The 19,340-nt window shown below is 45.4% G+C and overlaps 2 protein-coding genes across 10 annotated transcripts in view; one reads left to right on the top strand and one right to left on the bottom strand.

Annotated features, from left to right (window-relative positions):
• Positions 1-18,788, bottom strand: part of JADE1 (jade family PHD finger 1) — a 52,339-nt gene extending 33,551 nt beyond the window's left edge. The window contains exons 1-2 of one of the 9 annotated variants that reach the window (XM_048942804.1): positions 18,641-18,788; positions 2,442-2,519 (exon numbers count right to left, since the gene is read on the bottom strand). In XM_048942804.1, the coding sequence (XP_048798761.1) occupies positions 2,442-2,493 (52 nt within the window). In that variant the 5' untranslated portion in view covers positions 2,494-2,519; positions 18,641-18,788. The other 8 variants (XM_048942805.1, XM_048942803.1, XM_048942807.1 and 5 more) reach the window with 8 other exon arrangements.
• Positions 8,794-11,222, top strand: LOC125691958 (synapsin-1-like). Its single transcript, XM_048941980.1, has 3 exons — positions 8,794-8,972; positions 9,971-10,641; positions 11,023-11,222. Exons 1-3 carry the CDS (start codon positions 8,794-8,796, stop codon positions 11,220-11,222), a joined length of 1,050 nt encoding a protein of 349 aa, XP_048797937.1.
• Positions 18,789-19,340: the final 552 nt, after the last annotated feature.

Genomic DNA, 19,340 nt, shown 5'->3' with positions numbered 1-19,340 from the left:
GCTATTTATTTGCTATTTAAGGACTTCAAACAAGTAGCCCTGAAATGTTTACCTTTTGACTTTTAGGCAAAAAAAAAAATTTGCTTACTCTGCATAACACCAATAGCAGCACAGTGCATCAGAAATACTACTGATGAAGTAATAATAGATCTCCATACAGAAATTAACATAGCAAGACTGATCAGTAACTCTACTACAGATGTGCAAAGATTAAACTAAGGTAAAAACCATCAGGCAAGTGCTTTGGAGTTCAAATATGTAAGGATATTATCAAAGCAGAAGTGGAGGAAAAGGACCTGAATGTCAGAAATTGTTCTCATGAAAGCATGAAAGACAAGAAACCTTGGAGATGCTGGCCGTACAATATATATTCTCTTCTGGTCACATTCTTTCTGATTACTAACTTAACTTTTCCCACATGTGTATAGTAATAGAACGAACATAAATGAACCTGTATCTGAAATTTGCCCAGTAAAATTTGCCTCAATAAAAGGACAAACAACAGCATTAGGCAAAGAAAAAAGGAAGAGTAATGAAACAGAACTGCTGTATTATTTGATATATTACTTCTGACAATACTTGAAAATACTTGTAAAATTTCACTGTTTTTTGCCATATAATTTATTCAAGAAACAGTTATTCCTATTTAGGATGCTTTTAATTATAAAAGGGCAAGATTTTTCTTTTCCCCTATTTCATTTTCTTAGATCTTGATCTATGGAACAGATAAAAATATAGGTTTGTGGGGGGCTTTTTGGGTTTTTGTTTGTTTGTTTTTTTGGTTTGTTTGTTTTTTTTTTTTTTTTTTTTTTAGAAAACATAGAGCTGTTGACTTACCCAACTATTCCAGACAGAGCTCTACTTCAGACATTTATATATGTAAAGATATTACAAACAAGTATTATAACCACTAGCAGATCAGTCAGCAATATTTATTGCAGAATTCATAGCATATTTGGTGAAGTGTGAAAAACAAGGCACATGAAGGGAGATCAAAGACTAAAAACAGAGTGAAAATAAAGATTATCATCAAAATGTAATACTATTACATAAAGCTGTCAGAGAGGGAATGAGAATACAGTAGAGCAAAATTCTAATGCTTAACATCACGTTTGTTGCTACTTGTCTACTTTACAAGTAGTAATATACGTTTTTTTGGGTGAAGAATACTTCTTTTCTTCATAGAAACATACCAATTTACTTTTTTTGTTTGTTTGTTTTTAATAATCCAAGCTAATATTCTAAGGAAGAAAAACAAATGTCTTCCAAAATCTTCCAACCTCAAGTAGTTCTGCAAAACCAAACTAAATCCCACCCAACTTTAATAGCTAATCCTTATATGGATGAGGTCCTGATCAGCTTGCTACTTCTCACCTCCTTCAATCCTTTTTACCACTCCTTCATTTCAGCTATAGTTTGTGTAGGGCTGGTGTAAGGCACTGATTTGACCCTAAGAGCTGTTTGAGCAGCTCTTCCATGCAGCACAGATGCTTCTTGGAAATGCATGCAGGTGAGGAAGTCACCCGTTTGGGGCCATAGTGCAGGGCTGCATCTTCAGACTAAATCCTTCAAAATCACATGGAAAAATCTCGCATCACCTTCTTTTATTTACTCAAAACCAGGTTCAAAATGTGAAGACGTGCACCCAGTAAAGTCAAATTAAAACCAGGAAAATAGCTCTGACAACTGGATAAGCAGTTCCACAGTCAAATACAATCACCTTGTTTGTTGGGGCAAAGAAAACACCTTGGCACATCTATACATTTCCCAATTGCCTTTTTTTTTTTTTTAATTAAATAAACAAAAGATTATAGGCCCCTGGAATCCAAACTTGAGAGAGACCACACAGAGCTCAGTGTTAGTTACATCAATACGGAAATGCTGTTTTTCTGTTTGGTTTTTAAAGAAAAATTGTACATTCAAATCAGTGATGTGTTGAATTCAGATTGTTGAAATTTATGCATTAAGTAAAACAATCTTCAATGGAAGCAAAACATTTTCACGTACCAACAGTCTTTACTGCTGAAGTCTGCAGCAACATACCTTCCAACTGCATAAAAGAGTATGGGAACATGGAAGCAGACTTAAAATCCTAGTACAATCTTATACCTAATACTGATGTGTACACAAGGTTAGCACATGTCTCTACTCAAGTTCTGTCCTTGTGTATATTATGCTGATGGCAACTGAAGATGCAAAAAGAGAAACAAAGACCAACTTCTTATGTTTTATCTTATTAATTAACAGCAGGCAGTTAATACAGTGGGGGGAATCCCAAGTGCACATCCACACGCGCTCAGAACAACCAAGTTAACTGGTTCCTCACACATGTGCTTCCACCAGGCCAACCAATGCAAAGTGCCTCTGCCACATGAAACGCTGTATTAAAAAGCATTTTCCAACTCATAACCTACTGCACTGTACAACAAAGGAGCACTTACTGCCATTGTCGTCAGAATTCTCACTGCTGCTAGGAAGCCGACGTCGTTTCATGATCTCCCCGGGAAACAGCAGGCAGCCTGCAAAGCAACAAGACAGCACTTAACTCAAGATAATAACACGCAGTCAACAGGTTGTGTTTCTGATGGCATCGGAGGGTTTACAACACATAAAGGAAAACAAACAACTTTAAGCAGCATCTGAAATATGAGCAGTGAATATCTCCAAGGCACTTAATTAGGTAATTACCCTCTGAGCAGGTGAAAAAAACTGGAGGGTATAATGACAGGTCCACCAACAATTCCACCCCAAAACAGAAGCATATTTGTTTCTCAGAGATTGAACACCACTAAGAATCTGAGTAAATTAACTCACACTACCCATTCCTGACACTAGATTTGCAATACAGTAACATTTTAACCACCTCAGTAAATATTTACTTTGGCAGATATGCCTTTGGAACAATCTTATTTTTGTGTTAAGTGCTAGATTTGCAACGTCAAAGATTAAAGTCTTCTCCTTGCAGAAAAGAAAAAGAAACATCAGCATAGCAAGCCAAGCTTCCACAGAAAAACTACACATGGATCATACATGCTCCAGAAGGTACCATCGCTAAGGTCACAGTCAATTCCTCCTGCAGGCACATGTCCACCAGCTTGCCTAAACACTTTTCAGGTACCACACCATCATCTGATAACACTGCCCCTCCAAGCTCCAAAGTTGGTCAATTCTAGTAATAGTGAGCTCAGCCACACACAAACCAGTGATGGAAAGGCAAACGTTCCTTATGTTTGTATTGGCTACTCACACGGCGCTGGTATTCTGCGTGTATTACTTGCAGAATGGAAGTAAATTCAGGGAAAAAACAAATAGGAAGCTGTGAATAACCAGTCAGCATTGTATGTAAACACTTACTAAAAGGAGTAAGTTGAAAAGCAGAAAAAACATGACAAGAAGTGCAGAAAGGCACATCCACTTTAAGCTGAACTGACAAGGACTTCAGATAGATCATCAAATCCCCTGAGCCTTTGCCTGCCATGTATCAATTGTGCTATCAACAAGGTCTGAGTGTTCCCCTAGCAGCAAAGCCCTAGTATGTGCCTTCAGGGCACGGACTTGAAAATCAGATGCTGAAAACACTTCTGCTTCTAGGTGGGTGCAGAAAGCCCAACCTCTTAATCTCCATGTGAGCTGGAATTTCCCAGAAACCTCTCAGCAAACCTCTTCTCATTGACCACTTCAGGAGATTTGTAACTACTTTACTTTGTTCAATGAGAAATGACTCATGGTAGTAACCTCCAGGAGAACCCTTTCAACTTTGAAGAGTAATTCTCGAAGTGAGGAGAAGAAAGCCTGACACTACTCTCAACTTCCAAACCCCTCTCCTCCCCCCGAAAAAAAAAAAGCACCCAAAACACACAAAAACAAACAAACAAAAACCAGAAGTAAATCTTCTCTTCAGAAAGGGATTCACACAGAAATAAGCATTTTTGAGACAGAATTCATTCAATTCATTCCATTCTCTAGGAACACATAAGCAACTGAATCTGAAACTATTTTACACCTACAGTAAATTCCAATTTGCTTTTAGAGCCCAAGCACTGCAAGATTTCCTCCTTTCTGATATTATACTATATTAAATTGAACAGTTGGTGAATATTTCACCAAGATCTGTCATCACCACCGTGTAAAAGTTCACATATAACTTCTGACGGCAGAGAATGAAGAATCATTAATGACAGCCTCTTACAGTGTGTAAAGAATTCAGCCCAGAAGAATGGCTTTGGAGCAGACCAGAATTTTCTATGTATGACAAGCAGAAAGGTCACCAATGAAGAAACACACACACCAGCGCAGAACATCACAATCCTCTGAAGGGATCTGGTATAAATGGACCATTCCAGAGCCAAGTACTCATATGGTTACTTATGAAATACTGGAAAGCAACAACTCAGATCCAAACTGGGCTAAGACAGAACTAGTTGCTATCAGGCCAGAACCCAGCTCCTCAACACACCTTTTCTAACATACTTTTCTTGTAACTGAAACAAGTGCGAACACCAAACTAAAAGAGCATATTCCATTAGTATGGAAATATCTCCTGTAAACTAAATAAAAGGGATATGGAATAAAGTAAAAAATACCTAGACTGTCTCAGAAATGCTACTTATATATTCCTGGCCAAAATCCTCACTTCTTGTTTCTTTTCAACACAGTCTGAAAAGTAAGCAATCAAAGCAAAGTAACACTGCATATACACACAGAGGAAACATTCACAGCCTTGGGATGAACAAGGAAATCCAAAATTCTGCTCCCTGCATCTCTTCGGACAAGTATATTCTGAGTTCATCTTCTCCTAACCATACTTAGCAAATTCATGAAATAAGGAACATCCAGAAGCTTTTCCTTTCTACTGTGTATCTTTTAAAAAAAAATTAAAAAAATACAGCAAACGATGCTGCTTTTTTTTCCCCTGACTGCTATTTAAAGGAGCAAATGGTATTCACACCCTCCCTGTCAAGCCCTCAGGATTAGCTAGCTATTCTCCAGCAGTCAGATGAGCCAGCACAGCAGCCACTTCTCTGGAGTACAGCGTTCAATAAGGCAGTTCATTTACCCATCCACTCTAAGGCAGGTTTCTAAAGACGGCTGTATTGAAAAGCCTACATCCCCAAATATAACATCAAAAGGAAATGCACGATTCAATGAAGTTTATGTGAGATTCTTTTACAGATGCATACAAAAGGAGAGTTGGAATCCAGAGATCATCCTTCCCTACCTTTGAACTTCACTGCGTTTTCAGGGAGCTACATTGCTGACAGAAAAGCAGCACTTGGCTGCCCTAAGCAACTGTTAAACCCCCCACGATTAACCCCTAGATGTTCTGTCGTTAAAAGAAATAAAGCATTTTTTGACTTCTAAAATAACTTCAGACTGTTCCTTTTAAACATCGTGCACCAGATGCTCAAGCCCATAGCCCAGAATACACCATCTGCAGCTAACAAGAATAACCCACGCAGACGGAAATGCCGCTTCTCCTGCGGTACCACACACAGTCCCTCTGCCCCAAACACCACAGGCTGCGGGCAGCTAACAGGGACCTCACAGTCACACAAGAAGTGCAGCAAGGCTAACCACGAACTGCTGCTGCTGAGGTGCAGACTGATGGTACAGGCTTTCCCTGTTCAGCCACATGCACACAGTTTGCACTCTGAGAGGACACTGGAAATGCATGTCACTTTAGAAAGGAAGACTATCCTATATCATTCTTTGCAGGATAGCTGCAACTAAAAGTAAGGAGAGGTTTTTATATTTTAGAAGGCAGAATGTCAGGCTTTCCACTAAAACTGCTCATCTCTTCCTCCTTCCCAGCCTGGGATGTCAGTGCTACCTTTATCTGAAATTCTCCTTCCGATCATGAAGACTGACTGGATTTTGACATACAATCAATGTATTCAGGTGCAAATATAATGCATGTAACTCACCCCTGATCTCATTAAAACATATATCTGAAACAGAAGTAAGCCTGGCAATTCCAACTGGTGGGCTCACCAAGACTGTGGCACAACAGTACAAGCTGGCTACAAACATGCACGTAAACAAAGCAAATTCACATGTAAGCACAATACCAATAAAAGGGCAACACATATAAACCAACCTTTAAGACTCATACCAATAAGAAGTAAAAATGATGCGATGAGACAGAAGGAAACCACCCAGGTTACTGAGCTCAATTCCCAGCAACTCAAGGCAACCGCATAATTGCTGAACGGTCGTGGAGTTCCCACAAAGCACTCTGTGTCACACATGCCACAGAACCACTTCCCACTGCCTTCACAAGACGAGTGCGTCTCTGAAGCGGCCAATCAAGCAGTGCCCCCCGACTCCCATCGACTGCCATTACTCCCATACGCACACAGCAGCCTGAAAAGGGCACTTGCCCAATATACTGTTTAACTGTAGAGTAAGCCCAGTGCTCAAGAGCTACAAAGTCCTGCAGTCCAAACACAACGAAGGCTGCCCATCACCCATGCATCAGGCAATCCCTGAGCTTCCTGTCATACCCTGGTCTAACTAAAACTCTGGTGGTATACGCAATAGCACCTGTCCTAAGTTTCACAGAAGCAACTCGATGCTTGCTGCCATTCAAAGTAACAGAGAAGCACTCAGGTTTTGCTGATTCTACCTTCACCTCTTATCCTGCCATAACAAGGGAGCACTCCTGGCACAGCTTACAGCAGTGCTTACACAGTGCAACAACGTGAGGTTTCAACTTGTTCACAAGGCTGGTTACGATACAGATAAGAATCTTACTGAATTCTGCATAACAGTTCAGCTTCACTTCTTAGAAGGACCCTTGCTTCTCCACTTCAAAGCCACGGTTTCAGAGATCAAGCAATGTGGCTGACAGGCAGCCTGCAGTGGGCTCTGCAGTACCCCCCACCTGAGGCATGATGCTCCAGAGACGACACCAGCAGCTTTATCCCCCCATGTCATCACACTAGGTCTGAAAGCCAAGCTCTGGGCTTTACTTGTTGACTGGGCAAACAGCAAACACACAAATCTAACCTTGGAGTTAACACTGCAGAATTGATACTGTGATCATCTTAAAGACAAGATTACGCTGCCTGAAATATTTCTTCTGCCTGCTTCACTTTGGAGAGAGCCTCTACTTCACTTTGGAGAGAGCCTCTACTTCACAACACTTGTAAAATGCGGTACGAATGGAATGACGAAATGATAATGCAGAATCAATGTCAAACACACAGTGGATCTACACGTTCTAGCAGAGCTGAGCCATGAACATCTCACCCTACACACCAACAAGCTGTCTCCAAGAACACAGCTATTTCTGCTGACTCTTCACAGGGAGCACAGCAACACGACCCAGCACAGAAATGCACTGCAGCATCACAGCACTGCTCATCTCCTACCTCTACAGCAGATTGATTTGAAACAACTGACAAACAACAGAAGCTGCACAGGACAGCAATACCAAAATCCCTCTTTTTTTTTTTTTCAGACACATTGAAAGTTGCAAAGACACAAAATCCAAATCCTTTACTCTAGCTTCCTCAGAGCAGAAATCCAGGCACTATGCCATAAAAACTGCAGGTGAGCATACACAGATACACATGTACACACACTCATGCGTTGCATATATATACTTTTTTTTTTTCCACTGCTGCTAAGCAGTTATAGCACGATATACTTTGTCACTCCATTTGACCCTGAGTGGACATGGCTGAAGAGAGAGATGTAAAGTGTGCCAAAGCCTTTGTAATGCCAATAGTGAAACAGAAACAGATTTTTTAAAATAACTGCATTTGAACAAGTCTACTTCTGCAAGTCAGAGGCTTTCTACAGTGGAGTTCTCACTAGAGTACCTTCAGGGATAAAACTCCATGCAGAAAGTTTATCATTCAAACTCTGACAACTAACCGTAACTGTGTTAACAGGTGTCAATGTAACAAACTGCAACGAGCAGCTGCAGAGACAGGGTGGAAAGAAAGCAGAATTATGACAGATGCACACAATGAAGACAAACTGAAAACTGGCTTTTCCTGAAAGTAACACACTAAATGCCCTGAAACAAAGACCTAATTACAGCCAGTACACCAGAGATCACTTCAGAACACTCACTGTGTACATGGAAGTATAACACAGTCTTAATCACAAGAACAGCAGATGAACACATTTGGTTTCCTCCGCTGTGCTCAATTCAGTAGCTGGATCGTGGCATCACCTTGATCCTCATGAACTGACATCTGGTGCAAGAAGAGAAAACTGCTGTTTTCTTCTAAGCACAGTTACACCAAAAATATTATCAACTATTCCAACCTACATAAAACTTCTTAACTCAAACTCTTTAGCACCAATAAAAGCTTTGAAAGCGATGTTCAATAGTCACAAAGAAGAGTCCGCATTTCAACCTATGGTGAAACACCACAGTGCTGTGTGGCACAGCCTGCAGCACAAAAAGCCCAAGACGCAGATTTGGAGAGAAAGCCTTTAGGGTTTCTTAAACAAAGGCAGCAAGTTTCCAAGCCAGGAGCACTCTTCACTAAGACTGCTCCCACTAACTGCAGCGCCTCTGCCCCAAACCTGATAAGGAAAAGCAGTACATGCTCATGTCTGAGGCCACCACACCCAAGGTCCACACACTCATTGGTGCACCTGTACAAAGTTGGTTCCTAATACCTATTCCCAAGCTGTGCTGGGGGAAGCGACTGCCCAAAGTCCCGGCAAACTGAGCTCTGGGAGCACACCCAGACCACCCTATAGCCACCACGATTCTGTCCTGCCACCAAGGAGCTGTCAGCTCAGACAGTCCCACTGGAACCGGGCAGCAGGATGAACAGCTGGGAGAAAGCACAAGAGGAAACACTGCACATTTTCTTCTGCAGCAAACTGGGAATGAAACCAGAGAAGCTAGAAGGGAAATGTGCAGCTGCGAAGGAGAAGGAGGTTTATTATGGTTATTGTATTTTAAACACGCCTATTACACAAAGCTCAAAAACAGCGAGCAAGCAGTGTGTGCAGCCAGAGGGAAAACCTTACTGCTGCGAGAGCACAGCCCTACCGCTCCAACAACATCCCGCTAAGGGTGAGAAATCTCTCCAAACAGTATCACAACGAGCGCATTCTGGCACCACTTTGTGAAGGCTTCAGGTTTGCAAGTGTAGGCAGCTTTTCACTCACTTAAAAGACAGCGCCTGCTTAAGGTGGTCACTATTCCTAGTCCCGGCAAAACTCGTCTCTAAAAAGAAATAAATGCAATCGGCACAGAAGCATCTTCCTGATTGTGAATTAAAAAGCCAACCAAGGTGTGTCGTCAAAAGGGATCACAACTTATAGTGCTACCGGCGGGGAACCCACACATTTTCGTGCCGCTGCGCAGCCACACGAACCGCTCATTTGCACGTCACGTCTGGCAGCTCTCACAGCACGGCCGGCGGCTCGGAATCCCGCTGAGCTCACCTGCGGGCCATCGAGGGACTTTACTACAGCGGCGCTGTCAGCCGAGGGCCGGGACCAGAGGCAGGGGGCCGCCGCCGATCGCGCGCGCTCCTCCCGCGGGCGCCTCCACTGCGCGCTGCGTGCCGCCCTCAGGCGGGCGGGAACCAGTTCAAATCTGCCGCCTCGCGGGCGCCGCCGGGCGCGGCGCGGCTCGGCAATCCTTTCCTCTCTTCTTCCCCTCTCCTCACGCGGCGTCCCCACCCCAACGTCCACCCCACCGAAGGGAACGGAGCAGCCAGGCCGCGCCGCCGCCGCTCTCCATTTGAACGGCCCGGCGCTCCCGCCTCCTTCCCCTACCGCCGCTCCTCCCCGCTGCCGGCCGCCACCAATCCGCTCGGCCCCGGCCGCAAATTAAACTTGTTGCCCCGCCGCCGCTCCACCGCCCCGAGCGCCGTCACCGCAGGAACGGCGGCGGCGCCGCCCCCGCCCTCGGCGCGAGAGCACGGGGGGGCCGGGGCGAGCGGCGGGGACTCGCGCTCGTGTCGGTGTCTGTCTCTCCTCCCACTCCCAGACAGTTCTGGAAACTGTGCATCACCTCTTGTCACAGGCGGCAGCCAGCAGGCGCTGCGCACAAACAAACGCCCGCCACTCCGCCCGCCCCGAAACGCGGAGAGCCCCGCGGCGCGGCGCCGACGGACGGGCGGGGAGAGGAGAGCCCATGCCGGCAGCGGGTGCCGTGGGCGGCGACGCGGCGCTTTGTCTCGCACCGCAAACGCCGCGGCCGGCCCCGCGAAGCGCAGACCGTTACCGGGCTCCGAGACCCCGCCGCGGCCGGCCGCGGGGCGAGGGGCAGGAGCCGCCTCGGCGGCCGGGGGGCTCCCGCCGCCGCGTCCGCGTTTCAACGGCCGCCACGGCGTTCCATTTTCCCTCGGCGCACCCCGCGGGCAGAGCGCCGCACCGCGGGCGGGAGGAGCCCGCCGGGAGCTGCCCCGCGGCCCCGCCAAGTTTGCACCGCGCCCCCCACGTGGCCGCTCTCGCCCCGCGCGCCTTTAAACTCCCCGAGTGCGGGCGGGCGGGGCGGCGCCGGGCACACGCATCGCGAGGGGCCGCTGCACCTGCTGCCCGCCGCACCCCCTCCCCCCAATCCTGGCCCGAGCGACAACTTGTGCCCCGTTCCAACGAGGGCGATTTTTACGCTGTCGAAGCGTTTTTTTCGCCTCCGAGTCCCAACCGGCGCTCGGCGTAAGCGCGCTGCTCCGCGCACAGCCCCTCCTCCCGCGGTGAGCGGCGGGGCGGCTCCGGGACGCGCGGGGCCGCGGTGACAGCCGCCGGCCGTGCCCTCTCCCGGCGCGGCTCCGGCGGGACCGCTGCCGCCCTCCTCCTCCCGAGCGGCTCTGGCGCACCCCGCTCCCCGCGGCAGGCGCTGCCCGCGGCGCAGCCCGCAGCCCGGGCCGGAGCGCAGCGCGACACCGCGGGTCCCCTTCTCTCCCTCCTTTTCTCCCTCCCTCTGCCCGCTCAGCCCGGCACAAGTTGCGCGCGGGATAGCGGAGCCGCAACTCGGCCGCCTCCCGCCCCGCTCTGCCGCGGCGCCATGTTAATGACGTACTCTCTTATTTCCACTAGGCAGCGACCTTCGGCACCCAACTGCTCTCCCGCCGCCTCCGGAGCGACAAAAAAACCCATCAAATATGGCTGTGCTGGCGGCTCCCCGGCGGGCGCTGCGGCGGCGCGGGGCGGCGGCACGGTTACCTGCTGGTGGCGGGGCGGCGGCGGGCGGCGCGGCCGGGCTCCCCCTGCGCGGAGGGCGCGGGGCCGCCGCATGAGTTCGGCGCGGCGGCGGCGGGGCGCGGAAAGCGGCCGTGCGCGCCGCGCACACACACGCACACACACACACACACACACACACACCGCCGGAGACTCCCTCTGACTGACGTTTGTACTTGTTATGGAGGAAGGACTCCGTGAATCAAACTCGTTTCTGGGTCACTGCTGCCACAGGGGGGAGCTGCTTTAATCCCCTGCCAAAACGGGAAGCCGAGGAAGGGGGGCCGGCCACGGGCAGCGGCAGCAACTCCGAGCGGGCCCGGCACCGAGGGGCCGCCGGCGGCACCGCGCCCTATCGCGAAGGGGAGGGCGTGTGGCACGGCCCCGGGGCTGGCCGCTCCGCTCGCCCGGTGCGTGTCGGGCGGGCTCATGACGCGGTACGGTGTTCCCCGCGGACCGCGCATTTTGTGGTTTGCAGGCAAAGAAGCTGAGGCACGCGGTAGTTTTGTAACGCACGTCCATAGCAAACAACGGCCAGGGCACGAATAAGGCGGCACCTGCAGCTCCCTCACTGCTGGCCCACCAGAAGAGCCGTAGCCACGTCTTTCTAGCAGGATGGGAAATGATCATAAATTGGTACTAAATTCCACACCAAACTTTCCATAACCATAAGGAATATTTGAATGCAGATATTCTGTTTCTGCATACCGAAACTTTACCTCACACCATGCACCTGTACTCCCTGCACGGGGAGAAGGGGCTGCCTCCCTGCTGAGCAGAACTACAGAGCAGAGCACAGTGAGCACAGCATTTGTGTGCAGCCACCTAGGCCTGCCCAGTAATCACCAGGCTGGGTCCAACAGAGGAGTTCAGGTGATAAAGTTTGCACAGATGCGTAACAGCTGCCCGGCACCCACTAGGGCTCCCATTCCTACACATCCTAAAAAATTCTCTCTGTTCTCTTACTCTTGGAACCCAGAGCACTGAAGGCACAGACGGGAGCAACTCCACAGGCATCCTGTGTATTTGCAAGGCTCAGGGCCTCAGCTTTCCCCATCCCTGGTGTTTGCCCGTGCCACACACTGGATCTTGTTATCTGCCCCCTATTGCCAGGGTGACATTTTTATTACCCATCGTCTTTTCCCTGAGATTCCAGAAACCTTCCTCCAATGCTAATGTCCAATGCTGCTAAAGCAGACAGAGAGCACAGACCTCCCTGATGTGTATTATCGGGTCAGCACAGACCTGTTGCCGTGCTCCATACAGACCCATGGTCAGCGCTTCCTCACTCGGCGGTCAACCCCTGGGGCACTCATGAACTCCTTAGGATGAATATGAGTTCTGTTGGTTCATTTAAGAGGTTCAGTTAATGTAAAGGATCATTGAAACTACTGGTTGTGCCACCTCTCTTAATTCTTTCTAGGAAATTTCAGAGCAGGCTGCTGAGAAAACATTATATATGAATGCACTCTGATTTCTTCAGGGAGAGCAATAACAATGTTCCTGTCTCAAACTCCTTGGATTTGAAACAATATTTTTATCATTAATTGGTTTTCCTTTGCACACACAGCCAAGTTTAAGTTATGTGTTGTATTTTAGGAAGCATTTTCCTTGGAATCCATGCAAGGCCATGCATGTAGAAAGCACAACAATAACACGTTCTAGATGGTGGACCATATTTTAGTAAGTAGGGGCTAAAAATGTGCTTTCTAAAGCTCACCGAACGTGAGCTTTCTGCATTGCAAACACAGATAGTCTGGGCTTTATGAGGAAGGAAATGTACCCAAGCAAGGAATACCCCAATCTTCTGGAGATTATGTCTGTTTTGTCTCTGCATATGGAATCACTGACACCATTCTGCAATAACAAATACTACAGATATAAAGTTTGATATCAATATAGCTATGGTAGAACAAGAAAGTATGTGATGAAGCATGCCAGGGTAAGCCATGGGCATCATTAACAGAAGTCAGCTCTCAAAAAAGGGATCTGCGTAGTTCGCGATGAGTTGTTCACTGCAGAAGCAGCTTTATCAGCTTAGGACACCATTATGATTCCTGCCTAAAAACATCAGACAGCAGAAGTGACTGTATGAGTGATCCGCCCTAACTTCTCAATAAAATCAGCACCCAGCTCAACCTGCTAGGACAGGTGGACTGCCTGTGGTGACAAAGGAGGATGGTAAAAACAAGCCACACAGGGCAGACAAAAATTGTAACTCTGCCTTAAACACCTGACCACCGATGAGAAAATCAAAAAAGGAGAGACGACCACAAGCAGTTTTCTGCTGCCTCTGCTGGCTAAATTTCAAGACCATGGGTAAAAATCTGCCATACATAGAATCAGTAGGGATTTTGCCATGGTCAGTAGTGGGGGGCAGAATTTCAGCCTTAATCTCTAATAATGACCTCTACACTTTAAGTGTGCACTCTGTTCTAATAAAACCTCACACTTGAAGTAAATTTGCATCTTTCTCAATCATCTCTCTATCAGTATTGACATTTGTTTTAGGAGCATCTGGAGAGTATGCATCAGGAAGGAACATGCTAACATGCTGAACTTCTGCAGCCCCTTCTCCAAGTTGTTTTACTAGGCACAATCCATACTAAATTTTATTTAAATTTTCTTTTATGTTTATACAGTTTAAGTTCTCCCTCTCAACTATTGATTCTGAGCAGATGCACAAACTCCAGGAAAGAATATGTGGCTTTTTAGCACTTTTGTGTGGGGTTTAGTGGAAAACATTTGCTGCAGCAGTTTCTGCTACAATATTTCCATTCACTTTTTTCTTTTTTAAAATTTTATAATACCAGCTACTCCTTTTATATTTGGAATCTGCTTCCATTACTCCTTGCAGAGGAGCTGCACTGTTGGGCCAGGCCCTGTTGAAGCCCATTTTGTCCATAGTTGATCTTCTCACACAAGCAGGGGAGAAAAGATTTTAACTCAGGCACATGTAAATCTTTATGACTTACACATTGCTTCAGTAGAATATTCTTAACTGCTGCAGAAGCCCTTGCACTAACCACTTGCTCATGTAGCTTATGTACAGACTACAGAGAAATGCGCACGTCAGTTTTTTGTAATTCAAGCACATCATTTATGGCAGCATGGCAAATGACCATCACACAAAGTCATCCACAAAAATTCATTTGTGCTCTGGCTTTTTTTCCTTCTCCATAACTGCAAGAGCTGAATTTTGGTATGCCTGAGCTCGGGAACACCAGGCTCAGGTAGTATGTTACTTCCTTTTACTCTACCATGATTACTTGTGGAAGGGAACTGCCGAGTCAGAGGCTGTGCACATAAAGATGGGCTTTTTCCTACACTTGCAAGCCTCATTCTTATGGTTTTCAGTTCCTCTGTTTTATTCAAATGCAGCTGTTGTGAGAGGCCACTGGCTCAGTATCCTGGTAAGCAGAAGAGTGCCATTAAGGGGCATGGATGGGAAAGAATGAAAAACAAATCTGCAGAGCTGCACTTTACGTTTAACACATCATCAAACAGGGTATTCACAACAGGCTACTGTAGTGCCCTCAGTGACAAAACTTGAGAAGCAGAGATTATAATATTTATTTTATGTGTGGGCTAGCTGGGCCACACAGAGGTTAAATCACTTGCACAAGTCACATGTTAAGTCAGCAGTAAAACCAAGAATAGAAACCAAAAGTCATGCCTCCCTGTCCAAAGTCTGTAATGATTAAGCTGCATCCTCTCCTTTGGCCTGGATTATAACAGAGTACAAAGTATACCTCTATGACATTTTACACACAGATATCTTAAAATATTCTTGCAAGATGAAGACAATCATTGCACAGAAATGCAACGTTTCACGCTGCATAATCATTTTTAAGTGAAGTGGGAACAGGCATTGAAAAGTACAGCTACTGAAAGTTGAGTGCTTCCAAATGACTCTAATTGCAAAGTGGAAGCTGACGGAAAACCAGTAGAGCAAGAACCTTGGGGGAACAGCCGTAAGCAGGCGGTTAACTTGCAGGTCTGCGAGTTAAGCAGGATGAAGCTGATGCATCACCTTTAAGGTAAACAGCACAATTTTGTTCACGATGAGAGAAGTAATTAGCAGCCAAGGTAATGCCCCTAGTACAGGAAGAACGCATTGTGAAAACCTCAGGCAAATGACAGTGCAGTAGCTGCAGATCAAATCTCAGTTAAAACATACACATGTGCCTGCCTGGCAGCTCATCAAGCAGCATCACACTGCCTAATCTAAAGGAACTTCAGCTTCAATATTAAACTGTGTGTATGCAGGCAGAAACCGTGCAGTGAGAAAGTCCACAAGAGGAGGAACGAAGAGGCTCAAGGTATCGAGGACAAAAGAACCCTTACACCTTCTCTACTCCATCTCTATCAGAAAAAGAAAACAAAAAGGGTGGAGAGGAGCCATGGGACAGCCCGTATCTCAGTGAGCCACATAAGCATACAGCAAGTGGCCCGTGCTGAGTGTTGTTATTCCAGAGAGCTTATCAGAGTCTATCCAAAATACTTTGTTGAAACAACGACAAACAAACAAACAAACAACACATACATAAGGAAACCCACAGTACCCTTGACAGGTAGGGAATTACTTCCTTCTTTCCAAATAAACTATGTTAAAGAGATACAGCTGAAAATGGTTGCTGGCAAAGTGCAGAGACAGTGTCATGACTCAGCCCTAACACATTACAATCGTGTAATCCTTCAGCGCTGGTTGAAGCATATACACTACAGAAGGTCAACTCTTGTTAACACTGCATTTGCACATTGGATGTGTGTAAAACCAAAGTTCTGCCTCTGACTCCAGAAAAGCAACATGAGCTGTAGCAGGTGGGAGAGCCTTTGCACACAAAAAGGTTCAGAGCAATACCTCAAACAGCTTGCACATCTTCTGTGCACATAACACAGACACTCAGGAGATAAACAGCCCCTCAGCCATTTGATACCATTCATTCAGCAATTTGGAAGTGATATTTTTTTAAAAATTGACAAAGGGGTTTATTGCTTGTTTAGAAGGAAGAGCTTCTTCACTACTGCGCAAAGCTGAGACTACCACAGATGTATTTAACAAAGCACACAGTGAAGAATGAAGAAAACTTGGAAATCAAATCATTCCTCTGGCTCCTGTGAACTTTGCTTGACTAAGCAAAAAAACCACAGCAAACGAAATAGTCTCTGACCTTCCAGAACAACATTTTTAAAAAGTCTGATCTGCTTATGTGGGCAGATTTTGGCACAGGGTAAACATCGATGTTTGCTCCTCAAATTGCACAAGCCACAAAAAAATCTCTCGCGCTTTTATCCAGGATATGCTTTTCAAGCAGTGCACATTTAGTTTTCTTTGACAACTGGAGGCAGGGTACTTTCTTCCCATGGAAGTGCAAGCACAGGCATGAAGGCAGTGTGCCAGCTGTCTGTAACCTGGTATCTGTAGGGGGGAATGCTTACATCCTGCAGCGAGCACAGTGTCCTTATGTAAGGAATAATGTCACAGCTCTAGCCCACTTGGCTTCTCAAATACTCAACCAACCACACCAGCATCTCTGCCCTCAGCCAAAGCTGAAGGTGAGCCCACAGTGTGTCAAATCTCTTCTGGAGGAGGGCCCAGCTACTTAAGAGAGCAAGGTCTTCAGCCACAGCACAATAAGGGAAAAAGTTTACAGGAGATAAACTCAGGAAAGATGGAAAGAGTGCCAGCCCCAGAGCAGTCACATGCCAGAGTACAGCCTGTACTGGCATGCCGGTGTAGTGCTCTGGATCAATAACATCTGTAACACAGCACATATTGACAGACAGATGCACAGAGGGAGCACAGGACTTATTTTCCCTGCCACACTCTGAGGCTGGAGCTAACGTGATGATTTCACTGCACCTTTACATGTTTATTTCATACTTTACAAAAAGCTGTTTCTTGTGGGTTCTTTGGGGTCCTCCCACTATTTAAAGGATTTTAAACACCTTTCATGAGTGCTTTAAAAAATGCTGTAAGTATTGTGCACTCACTAGTACTTGACACATGCTCAGATATTACAGCTAGCTTGTTTGCAGAGGTTTGATTTCAGGGAAGGGAATCAGTGACAGCAAAAGGTCCCAAACCTTGTACAACACGATAAAACCAAGATCAGCAGTCACACAAGCCCTGGCATTTCTTGTGAGAAGAACGAGCAAGTAATGACAGTGGGGACATCTGCCACATACTTTCCCCAGAGAGGGAGACCAGTAACCAAGCAAGCGGGTTACCCTTCACAAGGCAATCAGTATAGCAGCTTCTATGGTTTAAATCTATTTAAAATTCCCAAAGATATTCTCTGAATTCTCTCTTTTTTTTTTTTTTTTCCTGTCTTTCCATGAGAAAACAGCAGACTGCAAAGATCAGGCTACAGGAAGTACACACAGCAATGCTAATACTTTACTATCAGGAACTCTAGAAGCCTGGCTCCGGGAAGACAACACTGATATTGGTCTTTTTTAAAAAATTCTTTCCATTTACCTACACTTTGTACAAAAACACTGAGTCCAAAAGCATGAGTTAAATTTCTCTCTTCAGTAACTATCAGAAAGCTAGGATTTTCCCCTGAGCCTACATATTATACTCACAGAATGATTATATACATCAATTGCTATTCAAACTTCATGTTTTCTAATAAACCGATATATCAAATGTAACACATGGTACTCAGTTTGAAGATCATCTCAGAAAGGAATTAGTTGACAGAAGGTTTAAAAGCTACGTGTCACAAAATTGAATCATACTTAGCAAGGTGCTTACTACACTAACGCTGTTTACATTTCATAGCACAGAACAGATACACTGAACTGTGAAAGTTTAGGTAAGCAACAAGAGCATGAAGCACAAAAAAAAAAAACACCCAAAATATGCTAGGCTACTGAAAGTAGGTTGAAAGGACACTGATGTCCAAGACAAAAAATGTAGTTTGGATATAATTCCTGCTCTGGAATAGTCTAAACCTGTTTAATACCTCCCCACATGATTGCAACATTCCTTGAAGATTTGCAGCTCTCATTTTTTGGCATGATCTGAACTGCTTCAGTCTGTGTAATAAGGTCACCAATAGAGCCAGAAGTGAAGGGCTTGTGTTACCTACTGGTGAGATGCTTCCCCTTTTTCCAAGCCAAATTTCACAACACCGCGCTGTGGAGCCAAATGGCCTGCTTGTTCTTGTCCAGCTTCATGACTTCTACAGGCTTTGGTGCACATGCAGCCCAAGTTTTGGACCAAATCATTACATATCATATCTTTGTATGCAGTAATTTTGTTCCGACTAGACTACCTTTTTTTTTTAAAAAAAAAAAAGCTTCAGGAAAAAAGATAACGTTTGACTCTTCATAAAAAGCAAACAAACCACTAACATGGTAGGTCTGAGGACCACTGTTAGATGCATTACAGACATAGGACACCAAAGATATCTTAATTTTTTCACATTTTTAACCTCTATTAATAACATCACACTGTTCAACTTACGCTTTCCTATTGAAAAATCTGTTCGACATGCAGAATTCCTGTTTTTATAGTTCTCAATATATCATAGCTTGCAAAACCAAAAAGACAGTAAAGAATTTCTAAGACATGAAGCTCATAGGTGCATTACAGTTACAAGCCACATGCATTTCCTCAGGAAAAAACTTCTGCAAGAAACAAGTGACGTTACTTTTTTTTTTTTTTCCTTTGCACTAAGATTACGTCACTGTTATCTCTTGTGTACAGATGACACTAATAACTGCGTTGCCTGAACTTCAGCTAAGTTATCAGTTTCCTTGAAGTAGTTTGAGGAAATAAAAACAGCTGCACAGAGAAGTAGGAAGGCTTGGTCTTAACTCTATTTTTAACATTTCTTCAGTTTAGGCTCTACTTCTTATTCTACAGGTCATCACAAACAAAAATGTATCATTTATGTAAACAGAATGCCTACACACGCGTGTGTAGCTTACCCAAACTGCATGCAGTGTGGTACGCGAGCCTAGCTCCTATATACACGAAGACTGTTTCTGTTGCTCAGCCCAAACTTTTCAAATGGCCTCCAGCCTTTATGAGCCCGCTGAAAAGACATATTTTAATCTTAAAGCTACTAGTCCTCAGAATAGAGTTTGTTTTCCAATACACAGAAGTGTGCGTACCCAAATGTTTGTAGATCAAGTTCTTAAAAGGACGCTCTAAGGGAACT

This window comes from Lagopus muta, chromosome 4, assembly GCF_023343835.1.
Source record: "Lagopus muta isolate bLagMut1 chromosome 4, bLagMut1 primary, whole genome shotgun sequence".
NCBI classification, from domain to species: Eukaryota; Metazoa; Chordata; class Aves; order Galliformes; family Phasianidae; genus Lagopus; species Lagopus muta.
The sequence above is the reverse complement of the archived record's forward strand: the minus strand, read 5'-3'. Positions and strand labels throughout refer to the sequence as shown.